The sequence below is a fragment of the Ipomoea nil genome, unplaced genomic scaffold, assembly GCF_001879475.1.
Source record: "Ipomoea nil cultivar Tokyo-kokei standard unplaced genomic scaffold, Asagao_1.1 scaffold2821, whole genome shotgun sequence".
Taxonomy (NCBI): Eukaryota; Viridiplantae; Streptophyta; class Magnoliopsida; order Solanales; family Convolvulaceae; genus Ipomoea; species Ipomoea nil.
Window position 1 is genome coordinate 1,039,027 of NW_017619249.1, and position 25,840 is coordinate 1,064,866.

General features: G+C 38.0%; 2 protein-coding genes across 4 annotated transcripts in view; both read right to left on the reverse strand.

Moving 5' to 3' along the window:
* Nucleotides 1–16,658: 16,658 nt before the first annotated feature.
* On the reverse strand, nucleotides 16,659–19,299 carry LOC109158508 (nuclear-pore anchor-like). Its single transcript, XM_019306425.1, has 5 exons — nucleotides 19,090–19,299; nucleotides 18,254–18,382; nucleotides 18,069–18,161; nucleotides 17,912–17,977; nucleotides 16,659–16,950 (listed from the first exon to the last, which is right to left on the reverse strand). The coding sequence occupies exons 1-5, from the start codon at nucleotides 19,297–19,299 to the stop codon at nucleotides 16,828–16,830; spliced, it is 621 nt and encodes a 206-aa protein (XP_019161970.1). The 3' UTR covers nucleotides 16,659–16,827.
* Nucleotides 19,300–23,920: 4,621 nt separating this feature from the next.
* LOC109158493 overlaps nucleotides 23,921–25,840 on the reverse strand; it is a 3,778-nt gene continuing 1,858 nt past the window's right edge. Inside the window, exons 2-5 of one of the 3 annotated variants that reach the window (XR_002050399.1) lie at nucleotides 24,783–25,211; nucleotides 24,594–24,649; nucleotides 24,371–24,470; nucleotides 23,921–24,007 (exon numbers count right to left, since the gene is read on the reverse strand). Coding sequence is in view for 2 of the 3 variants with exons in the window: in XM_019306411.1 (XP_019161956.1) it covers nucleotides 23,981–24,007; nucleotides 24,371–24,470; nucleotides 24,611–24,649; nucleotides 24,783–25,063 (447 nt within the window). In the remaining variant the exon portion in view is untranslated. The remainder of the gene's footprint in view (nucleotides 24,008–24,370; nucleotides 24,471–24,593; nucleotides 24,650–24,782; nucleotides 25,212–25,840) is intronic. The other 2 variants (XM_019306411.1, XM_019306412.1) reach the window with 2 other exon arrangements.

A 25,840-nucleotide genomic window follows, 5' to 3' on the forward strand; every position in this document is an offset into this window, starting at 1 on the left:
TTTCATCTATTTCTTGTGTTCTTCCTTTATGGATTCATATACATATATATTCATTTAGTACATACAACCGACATCCGGGTGAATTAGTACTATCAAATGGCGCCGTCCGTAGGGACCGTGACAAAAAGTTACGTTCTCATCAACAACCGATTCCAAAATTCTGGAAAAGGGGAGAATATCTCAAATTCTGGAAGTGGAGTGGGGTTTGAGCCCAAGCATTCAAATTACCAAATCCATGCCCTAACCGCTCCACCATTTTGCTACATCGTTTACCTTCTCTGTTTTATCTATTTGAGAAGATCCAGTCTCCATCACCATTGTAACACCCCCCAAACAAGACCTATATAAAAACCTTAACACATGCAGATTAAGCGACAAAACTAGCACAGCGGAAGATAAAAACGAAACTGGATAAAAAGAAATCCAACGGGGTGTCACGCCACGTCTACCAAACACGGTAAACGCTACGGCAAACAATCTGCAAGTGTATACATCTATCCCAAAACATCAGTCTAACTACATTGGCACACAGGCCACAAAAGCAAAGATAAAGGTGCTAAGCTACCAGGCTCTAGACATCGCGCTCGTCTAAACATCACCTGAAAGATACAAAGATAAACATGGGACGACGCCCGATCAGCGAATAATGCTGGTAACCCACCAATACCGTTAAGTATCATATATAGATAGATATAAGATGTAAAAACCATTTTCGAAACGGAATACATATATATAAGTCAAAACCAAGATCAATTGTCAACACAAGACTCATCACTCTCAAGGATAACACGGGAACACATCCCAAACCACAAAGGTTAACCACACGCAAGGATAAAGACTCACCCAACGGCAACACATGCCACAACAACACAAGCCTCCGTGACTACACACGTCACGAGAGAAGATCACACAACGCCAGCTTTACAAGCCCTCGCAACATCACCCATCACGAGTTGGTATGCCTTCCTTATGCCCTGTTCCAACCTTATGGCTACCCTTAACCTTGTACCTTCTTTTCCAACCATTACCTCCAGGACCCCTGTACTTATTAGTCCAACCTTATTCCCCCGGGACCGTCGTCCCCCACCAACAACCACCAACGAACACCACCAATCACGGCAACACATGCCCGGATAACACATGTTATCCCCCAATAAACCTGGACCCATCACTCAGGCCACAACTCCATAATCACGTCACGGCCACCACGAGGACCGCTGCAATACCTTGGTGACTAGTGTCCTATACCACTAATCGTGCAATCCAGGTAGAGCCACACACGCACCACCACTCACACGAGAGTCAAACAATGGATTACAACGAAGGTATGAAACATACTCAATCAAGGAACGGGTCACAGCCCAACGACAACAACGATGAATAACACAAGTTATCATCAACCAAACGGAAGGTACAAACCACAGACACGCTAGCTTTAAGATAACAAACTAGCATGCTTATCAATGGGGAAACTCAAGATAGTTCCGAGGAACACACAAGACACCTCTTGGACCAACGAAATACAATGTTGAACACTTAGCACGATTCAAGAAACCAAAGTCCTACATGGGTACCTACCATATAGTTCTAGACGTACGAAACATCAAGAAGACACTCAAATAGTTCCACAAAAGAACAACGGGAAGCCAAAAGACCAAATACCGAGTCAAAAGAATCACGGGGAACAAATCCCATCACACCACCACTCGTGTACCCGCGGGTAGTGCCCCACCCGTGGTTCCGCCCGCTGGAACACCATCCCACAGGCTATGTACCCGCGGGTAGGCCCGCGGGTGGTGCCCCGCCCGCCGTTCCGCCCGCGGGAACAACCCTGTACCACAACAAATCCCTTCGGGGATTTTCTTCTCCAAACACAAATTCAAGTCCAAAACATGTCAAATCTCTCTAAACACAACAAAATGACTTGAACCATGGAAAATGCCAAGCAATGGCACAAAGGAACCCTATACACAAACTCTAGTTATGCAATATCATAAGACAAACGCATAAACCCTCACATTTCATAGCAAAACACATGTAGAATCCAAGAAATCACATATAGTTAAGTAAAATAGGTTTTGTAGAGCATGGGTTACCTCTTGAAGACCAAAAGACTTCACTTTACACCACAACAAGCTCTCCACAAGGCTTACTTTCCAAACCCACTTCAAGATCAAACCAAAAGATCATAAAGATCCTACCTTTAAGAAAAAGACAACTAAGATGGAACCAAAAACACAAGATGAACTTAGATCTTACCTTCCTAGATGCCCAAATAGGTGAAAGGTTGAATCTTGGAAGCAAATCTTGGAATCTTGACAAGGGTCTCAACTTGGCTTAGAGAATAAGCTACACTTCTTTTCTAGAGAGAAGGTAGAACTATTTTCTAAGAATTGTAGGGAATGAAATGAAGAAGTCTTCTAGGTTAGGTTACAATACTAACTCTTGGTGAAAAGACAAGAATACCCTTACTAACCCTTAGAAAGTGTAAGGAACAAGGGAACTCCCCTCAAAGCACAAGGTACAACACAACTTAAAGGTTGACTAGTCAAATTCTAGTCCTTGAGTATTAAAAATCAGGAATTTAGGAATTAATTCCTCAAATAAAAAATATGATTAATTACTCAATTAATCCATGGATTGAATGTGGATTTTTGGGGTGTCACATCCTCTCCCCCTTCAAAGAAGCTTCGTCCCCGAAGCTTGGGTACGATGAATTAAAAGCGAACGGTAAAAAGGAAACGAAATTGTGACAAGAAGTTCAAGAACAACTCTTTTGGTCAAAGAATCCAAAAGAACTCACAAGGATTCCCAAAGCAAAGAAGAAGGCATTTCAAATTCAAGGATTGGCAAGAGGTCAACAAACGGATAGATTGAGCATCAAGAACTCTAGCCTCAACACAACCACCAACTTCTAGACAACAACCATGGACTAAACTACTAACTCCAAACACCACTATCAAACTAGCTAAACAACAAGGCAACAAACAAAACAAGCAAGCACACAAAGCACACAACAACCTATCACCAGGCTAACAACGGCTAAGAAAGAAACAATAAGGAAAAAGCGAACGGGGTTACCGCAACACAAACTAAAACTCCTCGCTCTCCGATTCCTCGGCCTCTTCGGACTCCTCTTCGTCTTTGTCCCTGTGGCTAGAACTGGCTTCAATCTGGTCCAGCCTCTGATGCACTGCGACGAACTGCGCCTTCACAAACGCAAAGCCCTCGGCGATCAAGCTGTTCTGCTGACGAAGCAAGGTGACGATGTCGTGCTCCCTCTTTGTGCGAGCTTCCTTCCTTCTCCGGCTTTCCTCACTGTCCGAATCACTTTCTTCAGCTTCGGCGGCCTTCGGTGCTCCTACATCTTCTTCTTGGTCAGCTTCCTCCTCAACTTCTTCATCACCGCCCAAACTCTGGACTGCGAGGCTCAAATTCCCGGCATGGATCCCAAGCTCAGCAGCTAACTCCGCCCTCTCAACAGGTGCTTTCTTTGCAACCTCTTCTAGCGTGATATACTCACTATCATCCAACCGAAACAAATTACAACTCTGGAGATTGGTGGTATCCAACACCATCTTTCCCACGGCCTTCGGGAGGCAACCTTCCCCACTAACACCTTTCTTAACCAAGATCCAACTCAACACCATCCCATACGGCAAGCTCTTCCGATTGTGATCCCGGCAAAACACCATGTGTTGCATCATCAAAGCAGGCAGGTTGAACTTAACCATATTCTTTAGACAGAAAGCAAAGGTGCACTCCAACTTACCCAACAAACTGCTCTCGTTGTTATTAGGCAACAAACAATCTGACACCAACATCACCAAGATCCTTTGCTCCACAGACAACCACTTCCTTTCCGGCCTAGAGGCTTGAGTGAAACCACTCGTACGGCCCAACAGATAGCTCAAATAGTCACGATACCCCATGGTATTCGTACTAACCCAAGAATGACCACTGTACTGAGCCATTCCGGTAGAAGACAAACTCAACAACTAAGCCAAACTCTTCTCAGACAACACAACCTTCACACCTCTCACCTTAGAGGTGATCTCCAACTTATCGCCCTCCTTTGTCACAACCATGTGACGATAAAACTCTTTCACCAAACTCGGGTAAGTCTCGGCCCTTATGGCGAGAAACCCATCCAACAAACCTTGATACCTAAGCATATCCAACAAAGAACTAGGGAAAGATTCCGGATCAAAAGCTTTACCTTCAAGAACGAGGTAATGGGTATCCACTCATTCCGCTTTCCTTGCCAAACTTGACCTTCTAGGCATGATTGAAGATGATCCAAAGCTCAACAAAAAGGACCCAAGGCTTCTCCTCTTTCTCTTCTCACTCTCGCTGCTCTCTCTCTCTCTCTCTCTCTGCTCTCTCTCGGTGACGGCGACGAGGCTGCTCCGGCGACGGCGAACAACAGCGGCGACGGCGAACGGCAGCTCGGCGACGGCGGGGCGACGGGCAGGTGGTGGTGGCGGTGAAGCTACGGGGAGGGGTGGGTGCTGGGTGGTCTCATGGGTAGAAAGAAAGGAAGGAGAAAAGAAAGGGAATTTTAGGGATTTGAGTGAAGTTGGGAGAAAAAGATGATTTAATTTGGGGATTTTGGTTAAAGTGGGAATTTATGGTTTAAATGGAATTAAAATTGGTTAAGTTTCAAGAAAGACAATGAGCTCAAGTGGTTTAGAAGTTGGGTTAACAAAAAATTAGGTTTAGGTTCAAAATTCAAAGGTTTACAATTAAACATTAGGCTTGGCTTTTTAAGCTACACAAGGAAGGGTTCTTGGTAAGAATTTTGCTATTTTCCAATTCAAAGAATATTTGGAAAATTTAGGAAGTGCACAAGGAATTGTTGTAAGAACAACCAAGTACAAGGGCTGATTGCTAACTTCACAACGAAGCTCACATGCCAACTAAAGAAATTACTTAGCAAGAAGAGTCTATACTAAGCCTCAAAAGAAATGCTATCAAAGAAAGCATACCAAGGATTGCCAAGCAAGAGACAACTATGAAACACAAGGTAACACTCAAGATACAACGAACACGATGATTCTGGAGAAACAAACAAGGGTAGGCTAGAAGAAAGGGGTTACCTGCCACTTCATCCGCTATCAAGCCCTCCGACTCAGCCTGAGAACGCGCCATCACAAAAACTCTTCCGGGTGGCCTAGCTTCGACAACTCCGCGACCTGAACTCCCTCCTGGTGCTCCTCCGGCTCTCGGGGTGGCGGCAACGCTCTCTGACCGGCAAGCTGGGGACACTCCGTGACTCTGTGACCACGATCCCCGCATCGGAAGCACCTAAACGCCTGGCCATAACAATCATGGCCCACGTGCACCTTCCCACACCTTCGACAACCAACCGACTTAGCTTGGTCCTGATGCTCCACTCTGATAGGTCCTTGAGAAGAAGATGACACGGCCTTGACTTGAAAGCTCGGTCGGGGCTTCTTGAAGGTGGAAGGACCTCCACTCTCAACTCTATTCCTAGCTAACTCATATGAACCCCTCTGAAGCTGCTGAACACGAAACAGATCCGCGGCATACAGATACGCATCCTTAAGGGAACTGGGCCTACTCACCGTCAACGCTTTTCGTGCCTCATAATTCAGACCGGCAACGAAACGCTCAACCTTAGCAAGCTCTGTAGGCACAAGCATCCTCGCGAAGCGCGCCAGCTCTAAGAACTTCTTGTGGTATTCGACCACAGATAGGGATCATTGCTGCAGATGAAGGAACTCATCAAACATGGCGGCTCGCACATGCGCTGGGTAGAACCTTTCGCGCATTCTGTCCTTGAGCGCGGTCCAATCAAACCCAGGCTCTTCAAGGAAGGTCGGACCTTCGTGGACCCACCACAGATCAGCTTCTTGGCAGAAGTAGAACGTTGCCAGTTCTACTCTCCTTTCTTCAGGGCAACCCACAACGATGAAGATCTTATCAAACACCCTTAGCCACTCTTATAGGACTACAGGGTCTTCCTCGCCATCGAAGGTTGGCGGTCGATGCCCTGACACCAAACGACCTACATCGCGCTACCAGCAGGGGGAGGAGGCGGCACAGCTTGATTGTTGTTCAACAAAGCTTCACTGAGCGTCTGCATTGTCTGCGTCAGCTGATGGAGATTCTGAGCGAGCTGCTCATTGGTCGGGGTCTCCAGGGTGCGAGCGCGGGGACGAGGAGGCATCGCAGACTTCTACAACAACAACGAGATTACCAAAAAGAGCAAACAAGCAAGACAGAAAGCAACACACATCTCACCGCGCAACCTAGAGTCCTAAGCCTAACAATTAGCTTCTTAAGGTCGCTTAGAGGTCTCAAAACACACTTAACCACTTAGAAAGTCTAGACTTAACTCTTCCTAGGCTCAACCTAGACTCTGATACCAACTGTAACACCCACCAAACAAGACCTATATAAAAGCCTTAACACATGCAGATTAAGCGACAAAACTAGCACAACGGAAGATAAAAATGAAACTAGAAAACAAGAAATCCAACGGGGTGTCAAGCCACGTCTACCAAACACGGTAAACGCTACGGCAAACAATCTGCAAGTGTATACATCTATCCCAAAACATCAGTCTAACTACATTGGCGCACGGGCCACAAAAGCAAAGATAAAGGTGCTAAGCTACCAGGCTCTAGACATCGTGCTCGTCTAAACATCACCTGAAAGATACAAAGATAAACATGGGATGACGCCCGGTCAGCGAATAATGCTGGTAACCCACCAATGCCGTTAAGTATCATATATAGATAGATATAAGATGTAAAACCCATTTTCGAAACGGAATACATATATATAAGTCAAAACCAAGATCAATTGTCAACACAAGACTCATCACTCTCAAGGATAACACGGGAACACATCCCAAACCACAAAGGTTAACCACACGCAAGGATAAAGACTCACCCAACGGCAACACATGTCACAACAATACAAGCCTCCATGACTACACACGTCACGAGAGAAGATCACACAACGCCGGCTTTACAAGCCCTCGCAACATCACCCATCACGAGTCGGTATGCCTTCCTTATGCCTTGTTCCAACCTTATGGCTACCCCCAAATTTGTACCTTCTTTTCCAACCATTACCTCCAGGACCCCTATACTTCTTAGTCCAACCTTATTCCTCCGGGACTGTCGTCCCCCACTAACAACCACGAACGAACACCACCAATCACGGCAACACATGCCCGGATAATACATGTTATCCCCCAATAAACGTGGACCTATCACTCAGGCCACAACTCCATAATCACGTCACGACCACCACGAGGACCGCTGCAATACCTTGGTGACTAGTGTCCCATACCACTAATCGTGCAATCCAGGTAGAGCCACACACGCACCACCAACCACACGAGAGTCAAACAACGTATTACAACGAAGGTATGAAACATACTCAATCAAAGAACGGGTCACAACCCAACGACAACAACGATGAATAACACAAGTTATCATCAACCAAACGGAAGGTACAAACCACACACACGCTAGCATTAAGATAACAAACTAGCATGCTTATCAACGGGGAAACTCAAGATAGTTCCGAGGAACACACAAGACACCTCTTGGTCCAACGAAATACAATGTTGAACACTTAGCACGATTAAAGACACCAAAGTCCTACATGGGTACCTACCATATAGTTCTAGACGTACGAAACATCAAGAAGACACTCAAATAGTTCCACAAAAGAACAACGGGAAGCCAAAAGACCAAATACCGAGTCAAAAGAATCACGGGGAACAAATCCCATCACACCACCACTCGTGTACCCGCGGGTAGTGCCCCACCCGTGGTTCCGCCCGCGGGAACACCATCCCACAGGCTATGCACCCGCGGGTAGGCCGGCGGGTGGTGCCCCTCCCGCCGTTCCGCCCGCGGGAACAACCCTGTACGACAACAAATCCCTTCTGCGATTTTCTTCTCCAAACACAAATTCAAGTCCAAAACATGTCAAATCTCACCAAACACAACAAAATGACTTGAACCATGGAAAATGCCAAGAAATGGCACAAAGGAACCCTATACAAAAGCTCTAGATATGCAATAGCACAAGACAAACACATAAACCCTCACATTTCATAGCAAAACACATGTAGAATCCAAGAAATCACATATAGGTAAGCAAAATAGGTTTTGTAGAGCATGGGTTACCTCTTGAAGACCAAAAGACTTCACTTTACACCACAACAAGCTCTCCACAAGGCTTACTTTCCAAACCCACTTCAAGATCAAACCAAAAGATCATAAAGGTCCTACCTTTAAGAAAAAGACAACTAAGATGGAACCAAAAACACAAGATGAACTTAGATCTTACCCTCCTAGATGCCCAAATAGGTGAAACGTTGAATCTTGGAAGCAAATCTTGGAATCTTGACAAGGGTCTCAACTTGGCTTGGAGAATAAGCTACACTTCTTTTCTAGAGAGAAGGTAGAACTATTTTCTAAGAATTGTAGGGAATGAAATGAAGAAGTCTTCTAGGTTAGGTTACAATACTAACTCTTGGTGAAAAGACAAGAATACTCTTACTAACCCTTAGAAAGTGTAAGGAACAAGGGAACTCCCCTCAAAGCACAAGGTACAACACAACTTAAAGGTTGACTAGTCAAATTCTAGTCCTTGAGTATTAAAAATCAGGATTTTAGGAATTAATTCCTTAAATAAAAAATAGGATTAATTACTTAATTAATCCATGGATTGAATGTGGATTTTTGGGGTGTCACAACCATCCTCTACCAGGACATGCAACCAGAACCAATCTTCTGCACCTCAAGAGCACTTTGAAGATCTCCAGTAGTCCATTGCATGCACTGGAAGTTGGCTAAAAGCCTAACCAAAAAAGCCATCAGAACATGTTTTTATAAATCGGAGGGTGTATTTCGTCAAAGCTTCCACAGATCAAGAATACGAGACATCCTCGGCTCGTCCGCCGTCACCACGCGCCGGAGGAGGCCCAGTCGGAGATCGTCGGTGTTAACCATCGTCGCGTTGTCCATCGAAGTAACGAGGAACGAGTCCATCCATTTCATGCAACGGAGGAAGAAGACAAGTCATGCCGGAGATTCCAGACTTCGTCGCCACCACCGTCCATCATCACCATATCTCAGTGCTTCCTTGTGTATCCCATAGTATAATAATCTAACTATAATAAACCATAGTATACGAGAATCCTGACCTCGTATGATAGCGGAAGCGTAGCCGTGTTGATCTCTAGCCATAGTTGATGTTCTTGTTGTGTTGCCTCTTAACGGTAGACCATTAGCCATATTTTGCCTCAGACCTGACTCAGAACCCTAGATGGTGTATTGGTATCTACTGAGCAGTCTGAGTACCGTAACTGAATGTGCTAACATCAATTATCCTGTATCCCATCAATCCAAGATTATATTAGGCACAGAGTTTGGTGGACTAACAACTTCTAGTTATTCAGTCCAACCAAACCACTTAATAAGCCTAGTCAACTTGCACCACTTAATTAAGGCCCTAATATATAATATATAATATATATTATTAGGGAAAATCTTACATTCTCCCACTTGGTGCAAGTACTAGCATAACCATCATCAAAGAACAAAACACACGAATCATAGTGATATGTCTTCTATTTAATCAGAGTAGTATCCATTATGGTCACATGCATTTTAATTCTCCAACTTAGGTCCTTAATGAACAAACCCTATGTTTATTCTCGGTACCGTAAGGGATGTTTCTCAAAGTACATTATGTGCACAACTAAAGGAGAAAACGCATCCAAATTGTACAAAAGAGTACACTGTATGATCTCTAAAACTTTATAAGCATGCCTTAAGTAGAGATCTCTTAATGTTAGCATAATGCTAACTATATTCTATGACTTCTTTATAAGTTAACTTTAAGTACTATCTCTAACAGCTAAGAGCTTGGAGTTGACACGTCTGTCACTCCCACTCATCAAAAATAGCCAAAAGATAGTCAAGTCACAGAGGCATTCTAATAACTTAGATAATAAACCAAAGATCTAAGTCCATACATTTGGAATCTTAATCATACACCATAACTTCCCAAATAACTTCAATGTTCGCTTTAAATGAACTAAACATAATGAGTCTTACTTTTATGTCCCACAAAATTGTTTTGAGCCTTACAACCGAAATGACCCAGGATCAAATTGTGAAGAAACTAAAGACTCTATTAATCATTGAAGAATTTATTAAATTACAGTGCACCACAAGTTAAATGATTTTGTTCTAATAAATTCCTTAATATTGTTACAACATTTTCATAAATATGTTGCACAACCAAATGTTCAATAATTTGAACTTATGAATTTATATGAACAAATACAAGATTAATACTTGTGGAATCTTTTGGACTTATTGTTTAACATACAACCCAATTTGGAATGTATGAAACCAATTAAATCCATAAACTTTAGTGGAGTATCTTAATGATCTTTTTCTAAATGATCACTTCCACTGATTAAAATATTCTTCAGCGAAATTAACAAAGTGAACTTAATAATATACATACTCATAATTGATTTATTGTCCAACTAACAAATGAAGACATAATTCCCCACCATTAGTTGGGCACTAAATAATCAATTTTTGGTTCCAATTAAAGTCCAACTAAATAATGAAGATATAACTCCCCACCATAGTTGGACATACTAAAAAAAAACAAAATACACCTCCTAAAACCAAGTTAGAATTTGGCTCAAAAGATACATTTTATTAGTATTGGAATCCAAAAGAGGTATGTCAAATCACGTAACTTACTACAGTTAGTCCGAAGATTCAAGCAAGATTCGTGGATTAATTAATAGAAGTGACTAAATTTTGGGAAGTGACTGAAAAACATGTTTTGCCAATGCAAATCATGAAACTTAGAATTATAATTGAGCTAAATTTATAAATTCTAAGAATTGTGATAAAATTATTATCTAATGGGTTGAGGGATTTATTGACATAAAACTTGCCTTTGGGCTAAAGTTTTAATTCTATTAAATCCAATTAAGAAACCCTTATGATAATATTTTATCTCAATTACTAAATAGCCAGAAGAATCTAGAGACATAAAATTTGCCTGTGGGCTAAAGTTTTACTCAATTAGATCCAACTGAAAAATTTTATTTATGATGAAACTATTATCAAATGAGTTGAAGAATCAAATGACATAAAACTTGCCTGTAGGATAAAGTTTTATTCAATAAGATTCACTACAACCATTATGATAAAAAACTTAAGAGATCATGTTCATTTTCTTAATCCCTGTGAGCAAATTAAGAAATATGATCCAAAGTTTACATCATAAAATTAACCTTCATGATAGAATTGGAAATTATTTACAAATAACGATAAAGTAAATAAATAAATTTATTTCTATCATCATTGATAAAACTACTAAACTACATTCCGATACATAATTGCCTGTGGGCTAAATTATGACCATAGTCCAGTATTTCATCCTGATTAATCATACAAATATAACGAAATTGCCTGTGGGCTAAATTTCATCATATTACATACAATTAATCACAAATGGTATGTCCAAAACTTTATGTGATCAAAATAAACCGCTTAATATATAATTTTAACTGATTAAGGATGTTGTTGCTACTCCCAAACCAAATTAAAATTATAAAATCACTAGACAATTATCAAATTCTTGCCTAAACTTTATGTGATTAAAACATAATAATCTTAGGTAGCTGAATATGTTGTAGCTATTCCTTAATTAACCAAGATTGAAAACTTAAGAGACTTCAGTAAATTAAAGATGCTTTGGCTATTCTTTAATAAACCGAAATCAAATCACATTGGCATGGAATACTTAAAATTTTGACAAACAGATTATACCAGATTGTGATGGGAAAATCTAAATATACTCCAAGGAAAGGCGGTTAGAGACTAAGTTTCACTGAAAACCAATTCCTTAAATAGAGTATCAATTTAAGGAGACTAGTGGCACAAGATGTTCTTAACTCATGGCCATTAAAACTAGTATGTCTCCCCGATTCATATATACTAAATGTATAACTGTTTGGGGGTATGAACCTAAAACTGTAGGGTATACACCAAAAAACTGTAGGGTTCACCTATGATTAAAGCTTAAATGGTGAACTAAAAATAGCGGACTAAACGTGCTTAAATTCAGGCACTACCGCAACTAAAGTTTATGCGTAAGTCCAACTTAAATAGTAACTAATATAATTCCATCTCAAAGTATGCATTGCTAAAGGCATAATAAAATTGCATAATTTAAAACAGAATATTATGCTTAGGACAAATATGCATAAAACATTAAACTCATATATTCCAAATAAATTGCATAACTTAAAGCAATTTACAATATGAGATTTTAAATTATAAACTTAATATTCAAACATCGATTAGTCCAAACCAAAAGAGACCCAACATTTTGAATAATAATGTACTGAATATATACTTTAAAATTTTTTTTAAACTGTAAGCCCATGGGAAAATGTTTTAATGCATAAAGATCAAATTTATGAGAAATAACTGAATTTACAAATTCAAACAATATCAAACCAAAAGGATATGCTAGCATTTGTAAATTAAAATCTCATAAACTCTAATTACATAATTAAACTTAATATTATGCACTTAATGTGATCGAATGCATAAAACAATCTAAAGAGTATGAACCAACTAAAGGATATGAATTTAAACAAAATATTCATTTCATACTTAACCAAATATGGGAAATCATAATTCAAAAAACTAAATGAATAATGAAATTAATGACAAAAGTCAATTGCCTAGAAAATATGTTTTCCAAGATTACTAAATTGATTCAAAATCACTCTCCATAACTTAGTTGATAATATTATTATTATTAATGGCAAAATTACAAATAATCAAAATAGCAATAAATAGCCATAATAATATTATCACATTAAGTAGGAGACTAAATATGAAAAAACAATGGTCAAAATTGCTAACATTAAGAAACGTTTTGGGATAAAATTTTGAAAAACTTAATAAAATTTGAAGTTCGAAAAACATTAATGTCAAGAAAATTATTTTATGTACTGGAACATTGTCACATAAATTTATCTGAAAACAGTTCAATGTACATATCTGAATACCATAACAATATTAATGTTATCATTAATTAATTATTAATAGCAATAAGTAACATCACTATTAACATTAATAATAACGACAAACTAAAGTATGGTAATGCACCTTTAAATGTTTCCATTTTTCTAAAGATAAAATATGTGACTAGTCCAAATTAGTGGTTAACTGTAAATGTAGCACAAATTATCAATAATAATCATAAAAGATAATTAATGGCTAACCTTAATGATGCAAATTGCATCTCTCCATTGCGCTAAAAACGATGATGATCCGAAGAAAAACTCCAGAATTCTCCCATCTTCACTGTCGGTGTCAGTAGCCTCGATGCAGCGTCCAATGGTACATTTACAAATTTATTGGTAGGACTTAATTACCAACATTAATAGTCATGTAAAATGAAGTGGTAAGCATGCCAATGTACCAAATATAACAGATTACCATGAAATGATAATTATTATGAAAATTAATAAAATGAGATTAGCCCCTAAACTTAATAACAGTAAGTAATAATGCTAATTAATAATAATTACAATAAAGGCAAAACTGTAATTAAGGGATGTCAAATACTAATCTCAATTTACCACATAATAATTAATCATGCTATTAGGGAGACTGAAGTTAAAGGTAATAACCAAATTACCATTATATAGACAATATACCAACTATATTGCTTTTGCCATAAAATTAAAGACTTAATTTTATTATTAAGGCCCTGAAAAAACTATTGATAGATTAAAAATTTAATCAACTTAAACAATAGTTATAGTTCTTAATAGCTAAAATAACAATTAAATCCTTAAATCCTTAATGTCTCTAAACAAGCCGAGATAATAATTATAGCACTTAATCACTCAAATTAGGCACATAAACCTCAATGACCCAAGTGAATTATAACATGAATAAAAAATGGTCTAACTACTGAAATAGACCCAAAACTTAATATTATTACCAACGATGAATACCAAAATATGGTAGTTAGTAATAATTAAAACTTAATAAACATGTTATAAGGAGCTATAATTATTATAAAATATCAATCAAAATGGTGAGATCCACACTTTAATGACCCAAGATAGGTCCCAAATAGATTGTTCAAAATAGGTTCTAAAGTCCCAAAGACACATAAAATTAAAATGTGCTAAAAAATAAGGGGAAACCAAAACAAGCTACTTTAGTAGGTCATAATATCTAAAAGTGACCTAAGGATCCAAAATTTAATGATATTTAATAATTAATTTATGAATTAATAATATGCTATATCCAACCATAACGCATGATTTTATAAATGTATAATTATAATAATAAAATAATTATTTAATAAATATACGTAGCATGCTTGGATTTGCATATTAATGTATTATTAACCCATATATCCTAAGTAAATTGCAATACTTGAGGCAATTTAATTTGCACCTTAACATTAAATTAAAATTTAAATAGCAAATTAAAACTTAATATTTGCTCAAATTGAATAATAATTTAATAATGAATTCAATGTCAAAATTAATTAATTAAGAGGAAATTGAAAGGCATCAATATTCCAAAATTATGCAATTACTTTATATTTACCAATTGCCAAAATAATAAATATTAGTTAAGGTAATATTAAACTAAATAATTACCATTACCAAAGTTAATATCTATAAAGGCAAAATATTAATATGGTAAATAAAATAAGATTGCATTTTCATGGGAAACATAGCGTACAACGTACCTTTCCCAGTCATCCATCCTCTTCCAAAAAAGAACGTCGGAAAACTAGGCCACCGCCGACAGAGAAGTAAGGTTACCAGTCGTCAGTCCTAGCACCAGCGCCACCACTGGCGATTCAAGCATGACAGTGTCGCCTGAAGGAGGAGAGGGAGCCAGACGTCGCCGAAGCCCAGCTTCGTCGCCGCCGTCTTCTCCAAATCGCGATGCAACCTCCACCAAGCTGTCCACCGTTTGCCGCCACCAACAAAGGCCGGGGGCGCGTCGAAGACAACCAAAAGCACCAGTGAACTCGATCCGGTGATTCTCTCGTAGTCCACGAACCAATCGCCCCCGTTCCTCCGGCCAAATTTCTATGGCGGTGGTCCCCAAAATCACGTTGCTCAGAAAAGTCACAAAAATAATTCCAGAGAAGGAAAAAAAAAATTAAAAATTGTGCTTAATGCTAAAAAATTTAGCAGTCCAAAAATCTGCAAAATTTTTTTGATGTATATGAAAATTAACTTAATATCGTTTTAGACAAAACAATCAACCAGACAGAGATTATAAATGGCTCTGATACCAAATATTATATCTAAATAATCTAACTGTAATAAACCATAGTATACGAGAAATCTGACCTCGTATGATAGCGGAAGCGTAGCCGTGTTGATCTCCAGCCATGGTTGATGTTCCTGTTGTGTTGCCTCTTAACAGTAGACCGTTAGCCATATTTTGCCTCAGACCTGACTCAGAATCCTAGATGGTGTATTGATATCTACTGAGCAGTCTGAGTACCGTAACTGAATGTGCTAACATCAATCATCTTGTATCCCATCAATCCAGGATTATATAAGGCACAGAGTTTGGTGGACTAACAACTTCTAGTTATTCACACTACAAGAAAAATGCACATAGACAACGGTTAATAACCGTTGTTGTAGGGGTATAATTTCTGTTGTTGAAGCCGGTGTTGTTGTAAGTCCCGCGCATAGACAACGGTTTTTTAACTGTTGTCTTTTCTAGAAACAACAACGGTTTTTTAACCGTTGTCTATTAAGTGTTGTTGAAGCCGGTGTTGTTGTAAGTCAAGCACATAGACAACGGTTAATAACCGTTGTCTTTTCTAGAAACAACAACGGTTTTTTAACCGTTGTCTATTAAGTGTTGTTGAAGGCGGTGTTGTTGTATGTCACGCACATAGACAACGGTTAATAACCGTTGTCTTTTCTAGAAACAACAACGGTTTTTTAACCGTTGTCTATTAAGTGTTGTTGAAGCTGGTGTTGTTGTAAGTCACGCACATAGACAACGGTAACGGTTTAAGAACCGTTGTCTATTGAGTGTTGTTGAAACCGGTGTTATTAAAAGTCATGTACATAGACAACGGTTTTAAACCGTTGTCGTTTCTTTCAAAGACAACGGTTTTTAACCCATTGTCTATTCAATGTTGTTGAAACCCATGTTATTAAAAGTGATGCACATAGACAACGGTTTTTAACTGTTGTCTTTTCTTTAAAAAACAACAGTTATAAACTGTTGTCAATTGTGTTATTAAAACCGCTGTTGTTAAAAGTCACGTCCATAAAGTGTTGTCTTTTTTAGAAAAGACAACAGTTTCAAATTGTTGTCTTTTGTAAAAAAACCGTTGTCTCAACGATTTTAACCGTTTTTAACCTGCTGAAATTTTAATCATATAAAAAATCAATTTATCCATTCACCATGGCCAAGTGTAGTTACAAAAGAACTAATTAACAAGTCTAAATACTTCCATGAACAATTCTAATCAAATCATATATCATCAAGTCATAATACTACAAAAAATAATTCACGAGCCAAGTCTAAATGAGTACAATAACCGTTAAAAACCGTTGTCATAATCAACTTGTTGGAACTACATGTAAAAAGTGAGTACATTTTTGCACTATTAAAAAGGATAGCACTAATATAATAAACAAACAAAGGTTAAATGGTCTCATTAGACCCGTAGGAAGGCATCACAAAGCCCATCATCTTGCTTCTACTATGAGTTTCATTTAAATAACCAACTGCAAAGCAAACTCACTTCCAATGCCTTAATCACGCTCTCAAGTTCACCTACCTTTTTAGACCACTCCTCCGAGCTCTCTTTATATAGTTCCACAAGCTTGTTTAACTACATGAATTAAGAATGTTAGGTACAGATGCAACCTGCAACTTTAAGTCCATCACACAGCATGCAAGTATGATCTCTTTATTGTAGAATTATGAGTGGTGCAGAACCCTTATCTAACACTAGAAGAAAATTCATAAATCATACTTCACGTAAAACAGCCAAACAAGGTTGAGCCTAGTAGTAGGATGCATAAACATGCCCTAATATAGTAAAGAGATTTTGCATATATATTCAGCATATTTGAGTACTTTACTGAGTTAATACCAAGCCAATCCATATCCCTATTAGGAGACAAGAAACGAACCACAATTAAAGAACAGAGGGAAAAAGAATCTATAATTCAGATAAAACTACTTTTCTCCAGGTGGCATTACAATTTTTTAGAATTTGAATTATGTGGCTGGTAGTCTTTAGCCTACGTATAAATAGGGCTTTTATCTTGTACAGTTTTACACATAAACATATATACAGTTTTACAGTTCCAACACTTAATACAATTGTTGCATTGTATCTTTTTGATTGATATCTTTACAACTCTATCTATACATACCAACATTTTACAATAAGAAGGCTGCACCCACTGATCCTTGTCGTCAAAAAATTAACTAAAGAGGGAAATGAGTCTATGACAAGGCAAGCTACATGCCTATTATAAAGAAAACTTTCAGTGGACAACTACAATAGCTTCTAGCTCTAATAGACAAAAAGGTGGTATAATTGAATGTCTAATAAACCAAACAAAGTGCAGGTATTAAGACTGGGGAAAAAAACATTTAATGCATTTCCTATCTGAGGATGATTAAGAGCTACATGCATCAGAATTTATGCCAAGAAAAAATTTATTGCCACAAAAGTAAATTCTAAAGCTCTGTGTTCACCAGCTAAATGCTTTTTTGTGAATTAATTACTTTACTCATGAACTTAAGTATAAAAGAGGATAGAAAAAATAGAAAACACTTACAGTAGAAATCTTAGCAGATGATTGTTCCTCTGTCCTAGAAGCTGCATCCTTTGATGATAACAGCTCCTTCAATTATGTAATGAAGATACAAAAATTATTAGGAAACAAATGGATCAACCAGGAAAATAAATAACATAATGGAAACTAACAGACAAACCTGCTCCAAGGATGCCAACTTCAAATCCAGCTCCCTTACTCTGTCCTTGTACCATGTCAAAGAGCTAGAACTTTCACTGAACTTCCTCTCTACCTAAATTTGTCAATACATTCATATCAGTGATGTTGTGTGGGTGAACCAAAGAATAAATAGTAGGCATGACATGCTCTTCAATACCAACTTACATCAGAAAGTTTAACAGACATGTATGCCTCAAGTTTGGAATGAGTTTTACGAAGGTTTATGAGATCATTGACTTTGGTAGTTAACTCGTCATTAAGCCATGTGTGATGCCTCTCAATTAGCTCCTTCTCCTGCTTGGGTAACATGAGATATATAATGTCCCAAAATGTAATACATAGGATCTTTATTTATTGCATTAAGCAGGTTCAGACAAATCCAGTAGTCATAGCAATTAGCCATCACATATGCATTATTTTGGTAGTAAAGTATCAACTACAAGATGTGAAAAGATAAGTATTATCTGTAAAAATGTAAAATATATGATTCCCATTACCCAAAATAAAGTAGAAAAGACTCCTACATTGAATCACTATGCTGCAAAAAGTAAATATCAACTAAGCTCTTTTTTAACCTGTTGCCTCATCATATTATAGCCTCATCAGTAACATTTTTCATGAAAAGCATGTGTTTTATTGTCCTATCAATAAAGGGAATAAGCAAAAATAACACATTGCTTAAAGCCTTAGTCAATTGCAAACTAGATTGATACAGTTGAGTAATAAGCAAAAAAATAAAAATAAATAAATAAATAAAAACATAGTTGAGTAATACAGTCCAACACAAATCAATTGCAAATCATATTTCACAAATTACGGTCTAGCACACATTATGAATTTCATTGCAGGAGGCGTTACCTTGGTTCACATGTGAGGCTAAGGCAGAGAACAGGCAGCAGTTTTCGTCGTCGACAGGGGCGGAGGCGGAGACCGGGCAGTAGCTTCCTCGTCGGCAGGGGCTGAGGCGGAGACTAGGCCGCAGCTTGGGCGAAGGCGGAGACCGGAGAGGAGATGCGGAGTCCTCCGGTGTCGTCGACAGCAGCTTTGTGGTCGGGACTCGGCAAGGGCGGAGGCGGAGTCTTGCTGTCAGCTGAGTTAGGGCTTGGGGAGTTGGGGGAACTAGGGAAGCGATAGAAGGGTAGACGATTAGGAAATTGGGGTACACCTCTAAGTTCTACTTTGTTTTTCTTTTGGCCAGCGAGAGGCGCCATTTTTTCGGCCAATTGGGCAATTGGAGGTGGCGATGGCGGTCTGGAGGCGGCGTTTGGAGAAGAGAACTACGGAGTAATGTTTTAGGGATTTAGGAGAGAAGAGAGAAAGATGTGTGGGTTGTAAAAATTTGGTGGGAATTAGATTTTAGGTTTTGGTGGGAATTAGATTTTAATGAAATAATTTTCACACACCAAATATTGAGAGTAATAACATCTTTCTTATCAATAGTGAGAGTATATATTTTTAAAATAAGTATTAAATTAAAATTTCAACACTAAATTATAAATCTTTAGCTAGAGTAATTTTTAACTTTCATAAAAATTATGCAAATAATACATTTAGTGAGGGAGTTTTTCATCTGTCACTAATTTTCTGTCACTAAAAACTGTTTTTCTTGTAGTGATAACATATATATCTAATATAATAAGGAAAATAACGAAATTTTATTTTTATTTTATAATAAGCCTTCATATTTTTTCCAAATTAAATAAGTATATTCATGGTTTATAGGGACCGGGTCCACCATAAACCGGGTATATAGGTATAGAACGGGACTAAGAAAATAGTAGCTTTATTACCCGGGTCGCTAGACCCAAATAGTACCGGGTATATAGGTACAGAACGCGAGATTCATAGATTTTTATACTGTAGATTCATAAATTCTATACTGTAGATTTATAAAATCTTTACTCTAGATTCATAATTTCTAAATCGTAGATTCATAATTTAAATACAATAGATTCATAATTTCTATACAGTAGATTCATAATTTCTACACTGCAGATTCATAATTTCTGTATTGTTGATTCATAATTTCTAATTGTATAGTTATCAAATTATGAACATATAGTTTTGTGATTTGTGAATACAGAGTTCAACAATTGGGAATATGAACATCGAAAATTATGAACATAGAGTTCTGTAATTGTGAATATAGAGTTCAATTATTATGAATATTTTGAATTTAAAAAATTATGAATATATAGTTCGGTAATTATGAACATAGAACAGTGTGCACCATGCATGGTGCACACGATTGCACATCATAATTTGCCCTTTATTACCCGAAGGTTTATTCTTCCAAAGGCTGGCGGCCCAATTATTACAAAGATCGCGGCAAAAGAAATGGGCTATAGCTAACTGTACGACGTTAACTACTCTTTCATATCCATTCTCCACGTGTCCCATGCATGCCGGAAAGGTCGATTACCAACCCCGGCCCCTATCATACCGCCCTTAACTCCTCCACACCAATAACCGCACCATTCTGAACACCACACCGCACCGCACAGGGCCGTTCTATGCCATGTAATTTAATGAATTGAAAATAAAACTTTAATGAATTGTAAAATAAAATTTTAATGAATTGGCATTTAAATTTTGGTGAATAATTTTATATTTAAATATGAACGAAAATAAAACTATTAAATTAACTTTTGAATTGTATTTTTTCTTTATTAATTTTTTATGCATTATATTTGGACAAAAAATTTAATTACATTTTTATTTTGTTTTAGATCTTCTAAACATCTATTTTCATCTCGTAACAAAAACAATGAAGGTCCAAATTATAGGTAAAAGATATGGTGTAACACTTTAATATGTTGAAAAAAATAGCATTAAAATGGCATAAAATGACATATTAAGTGGCTATTTTGTGGTACAATTATCAGTGGGGTCCACTTCCGATTTGGGTCGGGTCAAAGTGGATTCGGGTTCTTCGTAGTGAGACGAAGAGATTGATATATTGCACGCTCAAAACGGATAATGGGTGAATGAGATATTGATTCTCAAAGTAGACCCATTGAGTTGGAAAAAATGTAAGGGAAAAGTGAGCTTTGTCCCACATTGATTTGGAAAGAGGATTTCACCCCCCTTTTATACAAGAGCTCTTTTGGAGCTTGTAGAATTGTATAGGCATAGAGGCTCTCTCGCGGGGGGGGGGGGGGGGGGTGCAAATCAAATTCCAATTAAACGAGATTGAAAAAGGCTTGATTCAAGCCCGAGCTCGTGTGCGCCGGCACCTGGGGGCACGAATGTCGTCCGAAAATTGGCTGGCCTTGCGGGCTAAGTTATGCCAATTTCTGTACAGTTTTCCAACACTATATGGCCACACCACGAGAGATCACCCGAGATCAAGACTTGATCTCTCGTGCGCTGTCATGAGGTTACACGAGATCAAGACTTGATCTCTCGTGCGCTGTCATGAGGTTACACGAGAGTTCGAACTCTCGTGTGACTTACACGAGAGTTTGAATCTCGTGTTGTGAGCACACACGAGACACTGCTGGAAATTTGCCATTTTCCGACCACCGAAAAGTGGTCGGAAATGACCTTAATTAGGTCGGAAATGCCTGTTCCGACCTCTTTCCGACCAATTTGAGTATCCGGAAAAATCCTCTAGCTATTTTCAACCCACCCGAGAGAGTGGTCGGAAAGAGTAACCACTTTTCTAAGGCCGTCGGGAAAAATGGCCAAGAGAATAGTTAGGCGGGTCCAGCTTTTTCGACCACTAGTGGTCGAAAATTTCGACCAATTTGGTGGTCGGAAAACTGGACGCGGTCAATAAAAAAAATTCATTTCACTACAGAGGAATCCTCTGTAATGAAATGAATATATATATATATATATATATATATATATAGTTCCAAGCTGGTAAGATATTTGTTGAAAAACACATACAAAATAGACATTTCATATACTTGAAAAGAATCCATCATGAGTATACAGTTAAAAATTTAACACAAGTCAATCTAATCTAAAAAGAAAAGACAAAAACTATGATACATGGATGCAGTTCTTACAGCTTCTTCATCAATGTCTTCTTCATCCTCGGGAACTTCAGCATTTGCCTGCACTGTACTTGGGATCTAAACATGGAAAAAAAATACAGAATGAAAAACTTCTCTTGGAGCCTAAACAAGCATCTGATTCAATTTTCTTATGTTCCTATAATGTTTATAGAAGGAAAAGCAACAGAGAGTGACAAACATAAGCTTTTACTTGTATTTTCTTTTCTTCTTTTTGGGAATCAAAATCTCGAGCTATACATAATGCATGCAAACACCATGTACACAACTACTTAAAATGTCAAGGAAACCAATAAATGGAATTTGGATGTATACTGAACCCATTGGCCTCTGGGATATTGAAGAAGATACACAGTTGCATACTGCAGCCAAAATGAGCCATCATGATGTGAAGCTGGTGCTTAGAATGCCTCAGATGATCACCACAGTGTAAATATGCTATAGAACATTTGTATAGAGAAACAAAAATAGGAATATGCACATTGCTATCAGTACCTTGAGGCTTATCCTCAGTGAATTAATAGATGTTTCTTTCATGCACCTTTCACCTTCATTTTGACAAATCAAAACCTGGCAAATAGTACACACTAATTCAATCTTAGAAAAAACACATGTAAAAGTAACATTGTTCAAGAGGTCGACATAACCCATAGCCACAAAATCAAAAGTCATTATGTTTATAACCTCAGAGGTTTTTAAAAAATATAGTTTCAATGTGACTAATAACCTACAGTATAAGAAAGGGAAAGTTACGAACCTGAATTGGCTCATCAGTACTGTGAGATTTGCAGTCCCAAATGCGCAAAGATTTATCATATCCGGCAGATACAACTACAGTAGCATAATCATTAATCATTAAACTTTACAGCATTCACCTGGCAATAATATTGAAAAGGACAGTGTGAGGTAATAGTGGCGGACAAGCTAACGCAAAAGACAACAAACTAGAGCAAGCAACCCTTTCCATATTTAATTAATTACAAAATAAAAACAGTATTCGTGGAGCAGAAACTTACTTTGGAAGGGAATACATATAAAGATAAAGAAAAAGGGAATGAGTGAGGGGGAGAGTTCTTACACTGAGTCCAACGGGATGATCTGTTTTACTCGCTTGCTTTAGTTTGGCATATTTATCTTTCACGAATCACAAAAAGGTCTATCAGATACTTACCACCAGTCTCTGAACATCACCTGACCGGTATATGATCTGATGAGATAAATAGCTTTATGCATAATAACTTGTAAAGAATTTTGCCACCAGCTTATGATTCTTCTTGAGACCATGGGATATCACGAACAAGTATTTGTATTTGTATTCCTAAGATGGGATGCCACAGATGAACTAATGTAAGTCAACCTCATTCTCGTGATGTATTTGTATTCCTAAGAAAAAGTGGCAAATCATCAATAATGAAAGAAACAGATACTTCTTGAAAGCTTATGTGTTCTGTGGTTGTAAAAAATGATGAACAAACAAGAAGAAATAATCTGTAGCATATTATTTGATGATGATCAGTAAATGTGGAATATGACTGTCCTTCACAAGTTAGTAAAATTTAAATCATGTATCTTCTAAATTTGGCTACTGGATTTGTATCAAAATATTATATACCTCTAATGTTGGGAACGGCCCCAAAGTCCAGCAGAAGTACACAATTCTCATGTCCTTTAGATACTGCTATATGCTGAAGGGTGGAAAATGGAAAAGCAAAAGAAATTGATTGAAATGTGGCACTCAGCCACACAGTTTAAAAAAATTCAGCAGTGGAGTTCACATTCAAGAGCTGTTCTCCCATTGTTGTCAGATTCATTGGGTGAAGGCCCCATTTCAACAATTGGTGCAACAATAATTCATCTCCTCTAAGCGCCATCATTGGGAGGATCCGGGGAGGGCCATCTGGAACATCTCAAGAATGCCATCACAATAAATAATTCATATATAGAAATGTATATATAGAAATTCATATATAGAAACCTAGAGAAGCTGTGGTAAATTCATTCACCAAAAGGTCATTTTTCAATAAATTTCTTTATTTAACCTTGGTTCCTATTGTTTGAAACAGAACAGTACAACATGTCCTAGAATTGAGATAATACCACAGAAGGAATTATCCAACCATGTTCAATGAATATTTACTAAAAACTAGAAGTTACCAAATAATAGTGCATACTCATTCAGCTGAAAGATTACATAACCTCTCAAAAAATGCCTAAGTATCCCATCCTAATGACAAAAGTAAAAGAAAAATCAGAACCTTACCTTAACATAAGCATCACCCCCAAGCTTATAAACCAGGCCATCAACTTTTGCTGCTGTAAAATGTCTCTTAGCCTGAAGTACCCCACCAGATTCATCTTGGCTGCACCACCAATTAATTACAAATTTAATATATTATCTAATCAGAACATACACAAAACTCTACAAAAATCTAAATCTTTGATTGAATATATGCATTAAAACAAAACATAAATGAGGCATTCACCAGCAGAGGAAATTTACTTAGTTATACTCCTAATTCCACCATTTGATTTCTGTGCCCTATAACCAGAAACATTTAATCAAGAAATGCATAGCAAAACACAACAGAATAAACAAAAAAATGAAGTAACTCAATTTAAACCGCATCAAGCCAATAAATAAGAAGAGAATAAATGCAATTCCAAGCTCAAACCTTCTGGTAGCGGTGAGGCCAACGCTGCTTCGCTTCCTCTTCCAGATCCGTTTCCGCTCAGGCAGTGAAGCCTTGCTCCACATGAGGTTTCCACCAGCAACATTGTCCAATTCCTCCTTGGCCGCCACAACCTCGTTCAACTCCGAAACCTCAGTAACATCCTCCGCCAGATCGATAACCTTCTTCAGCCTTCCTCTGGTCGATTTCTTAGTGGAATTCGAACCGGTCTCCATAGCAAAGAGGTAGAAATGGGAGTTAGTCGGTGAAGCCTTGCTCCGCATGAGGTTTCCACCAGCAACATCGTCCGATTCCTCCTCGGCCGCCGCAAGCTCGTTCAACTCCGAGTCCTAGGCTTGGAGGCTGTGGTCTCAGGCTGAACCCTTGACTATTAGCGATGAAGGAGAGGAAATGAGGATATGACGAGCATATCTGTTTTTATTTTAAAAATTTCCGTTGAGGTGTCGCGGAAATAGCGTAACACTTGAAAAACTTTTGTGTCCTAAAAGACTAGTATTCGTATGCGGCGGTGGAGCTGAGCTTTTTATATATTATTATTATAAAGTTAATTTTAAAAATTTAAAATGGTTGAAAACATTTCCGACCACATTTAAATAGTGTCGGTATTTCTGACCATTTTCCGACTAGTGCAAGTTTCGGACGAAAAATGAAAAAAATTTAATTTTTTGCGACCACTTTTTTGGGTGGTCGGAAAGGAGGTCAGAAAAATGGTGATTTCCAGCCGTGAGAGTTCAGTCTCGTGTGCACTGAAGCACGAACTTTCGTGCATCCCGAAAGTAACTGAGCTGAAAGCGCGGACCATTTGTTGGTTCTGGACTGTTACAGGATTAATCTTGTATTAATTCCACCTTTTGAATTTTTGAGTTAAATCTCAATAATGGTGGCTGTTTCAGGTGTTACAAATCGTGGATTAAATGCTAAACTAAATGCTATTGATTCCTCACCTCCTATATAAGAAGGGGTGTAGCAGCAGTGTTTCTACACGGGAGAACAACACACACAACACAGAAAATTCTGTTTTTCCCAGCTCCAAAACTATG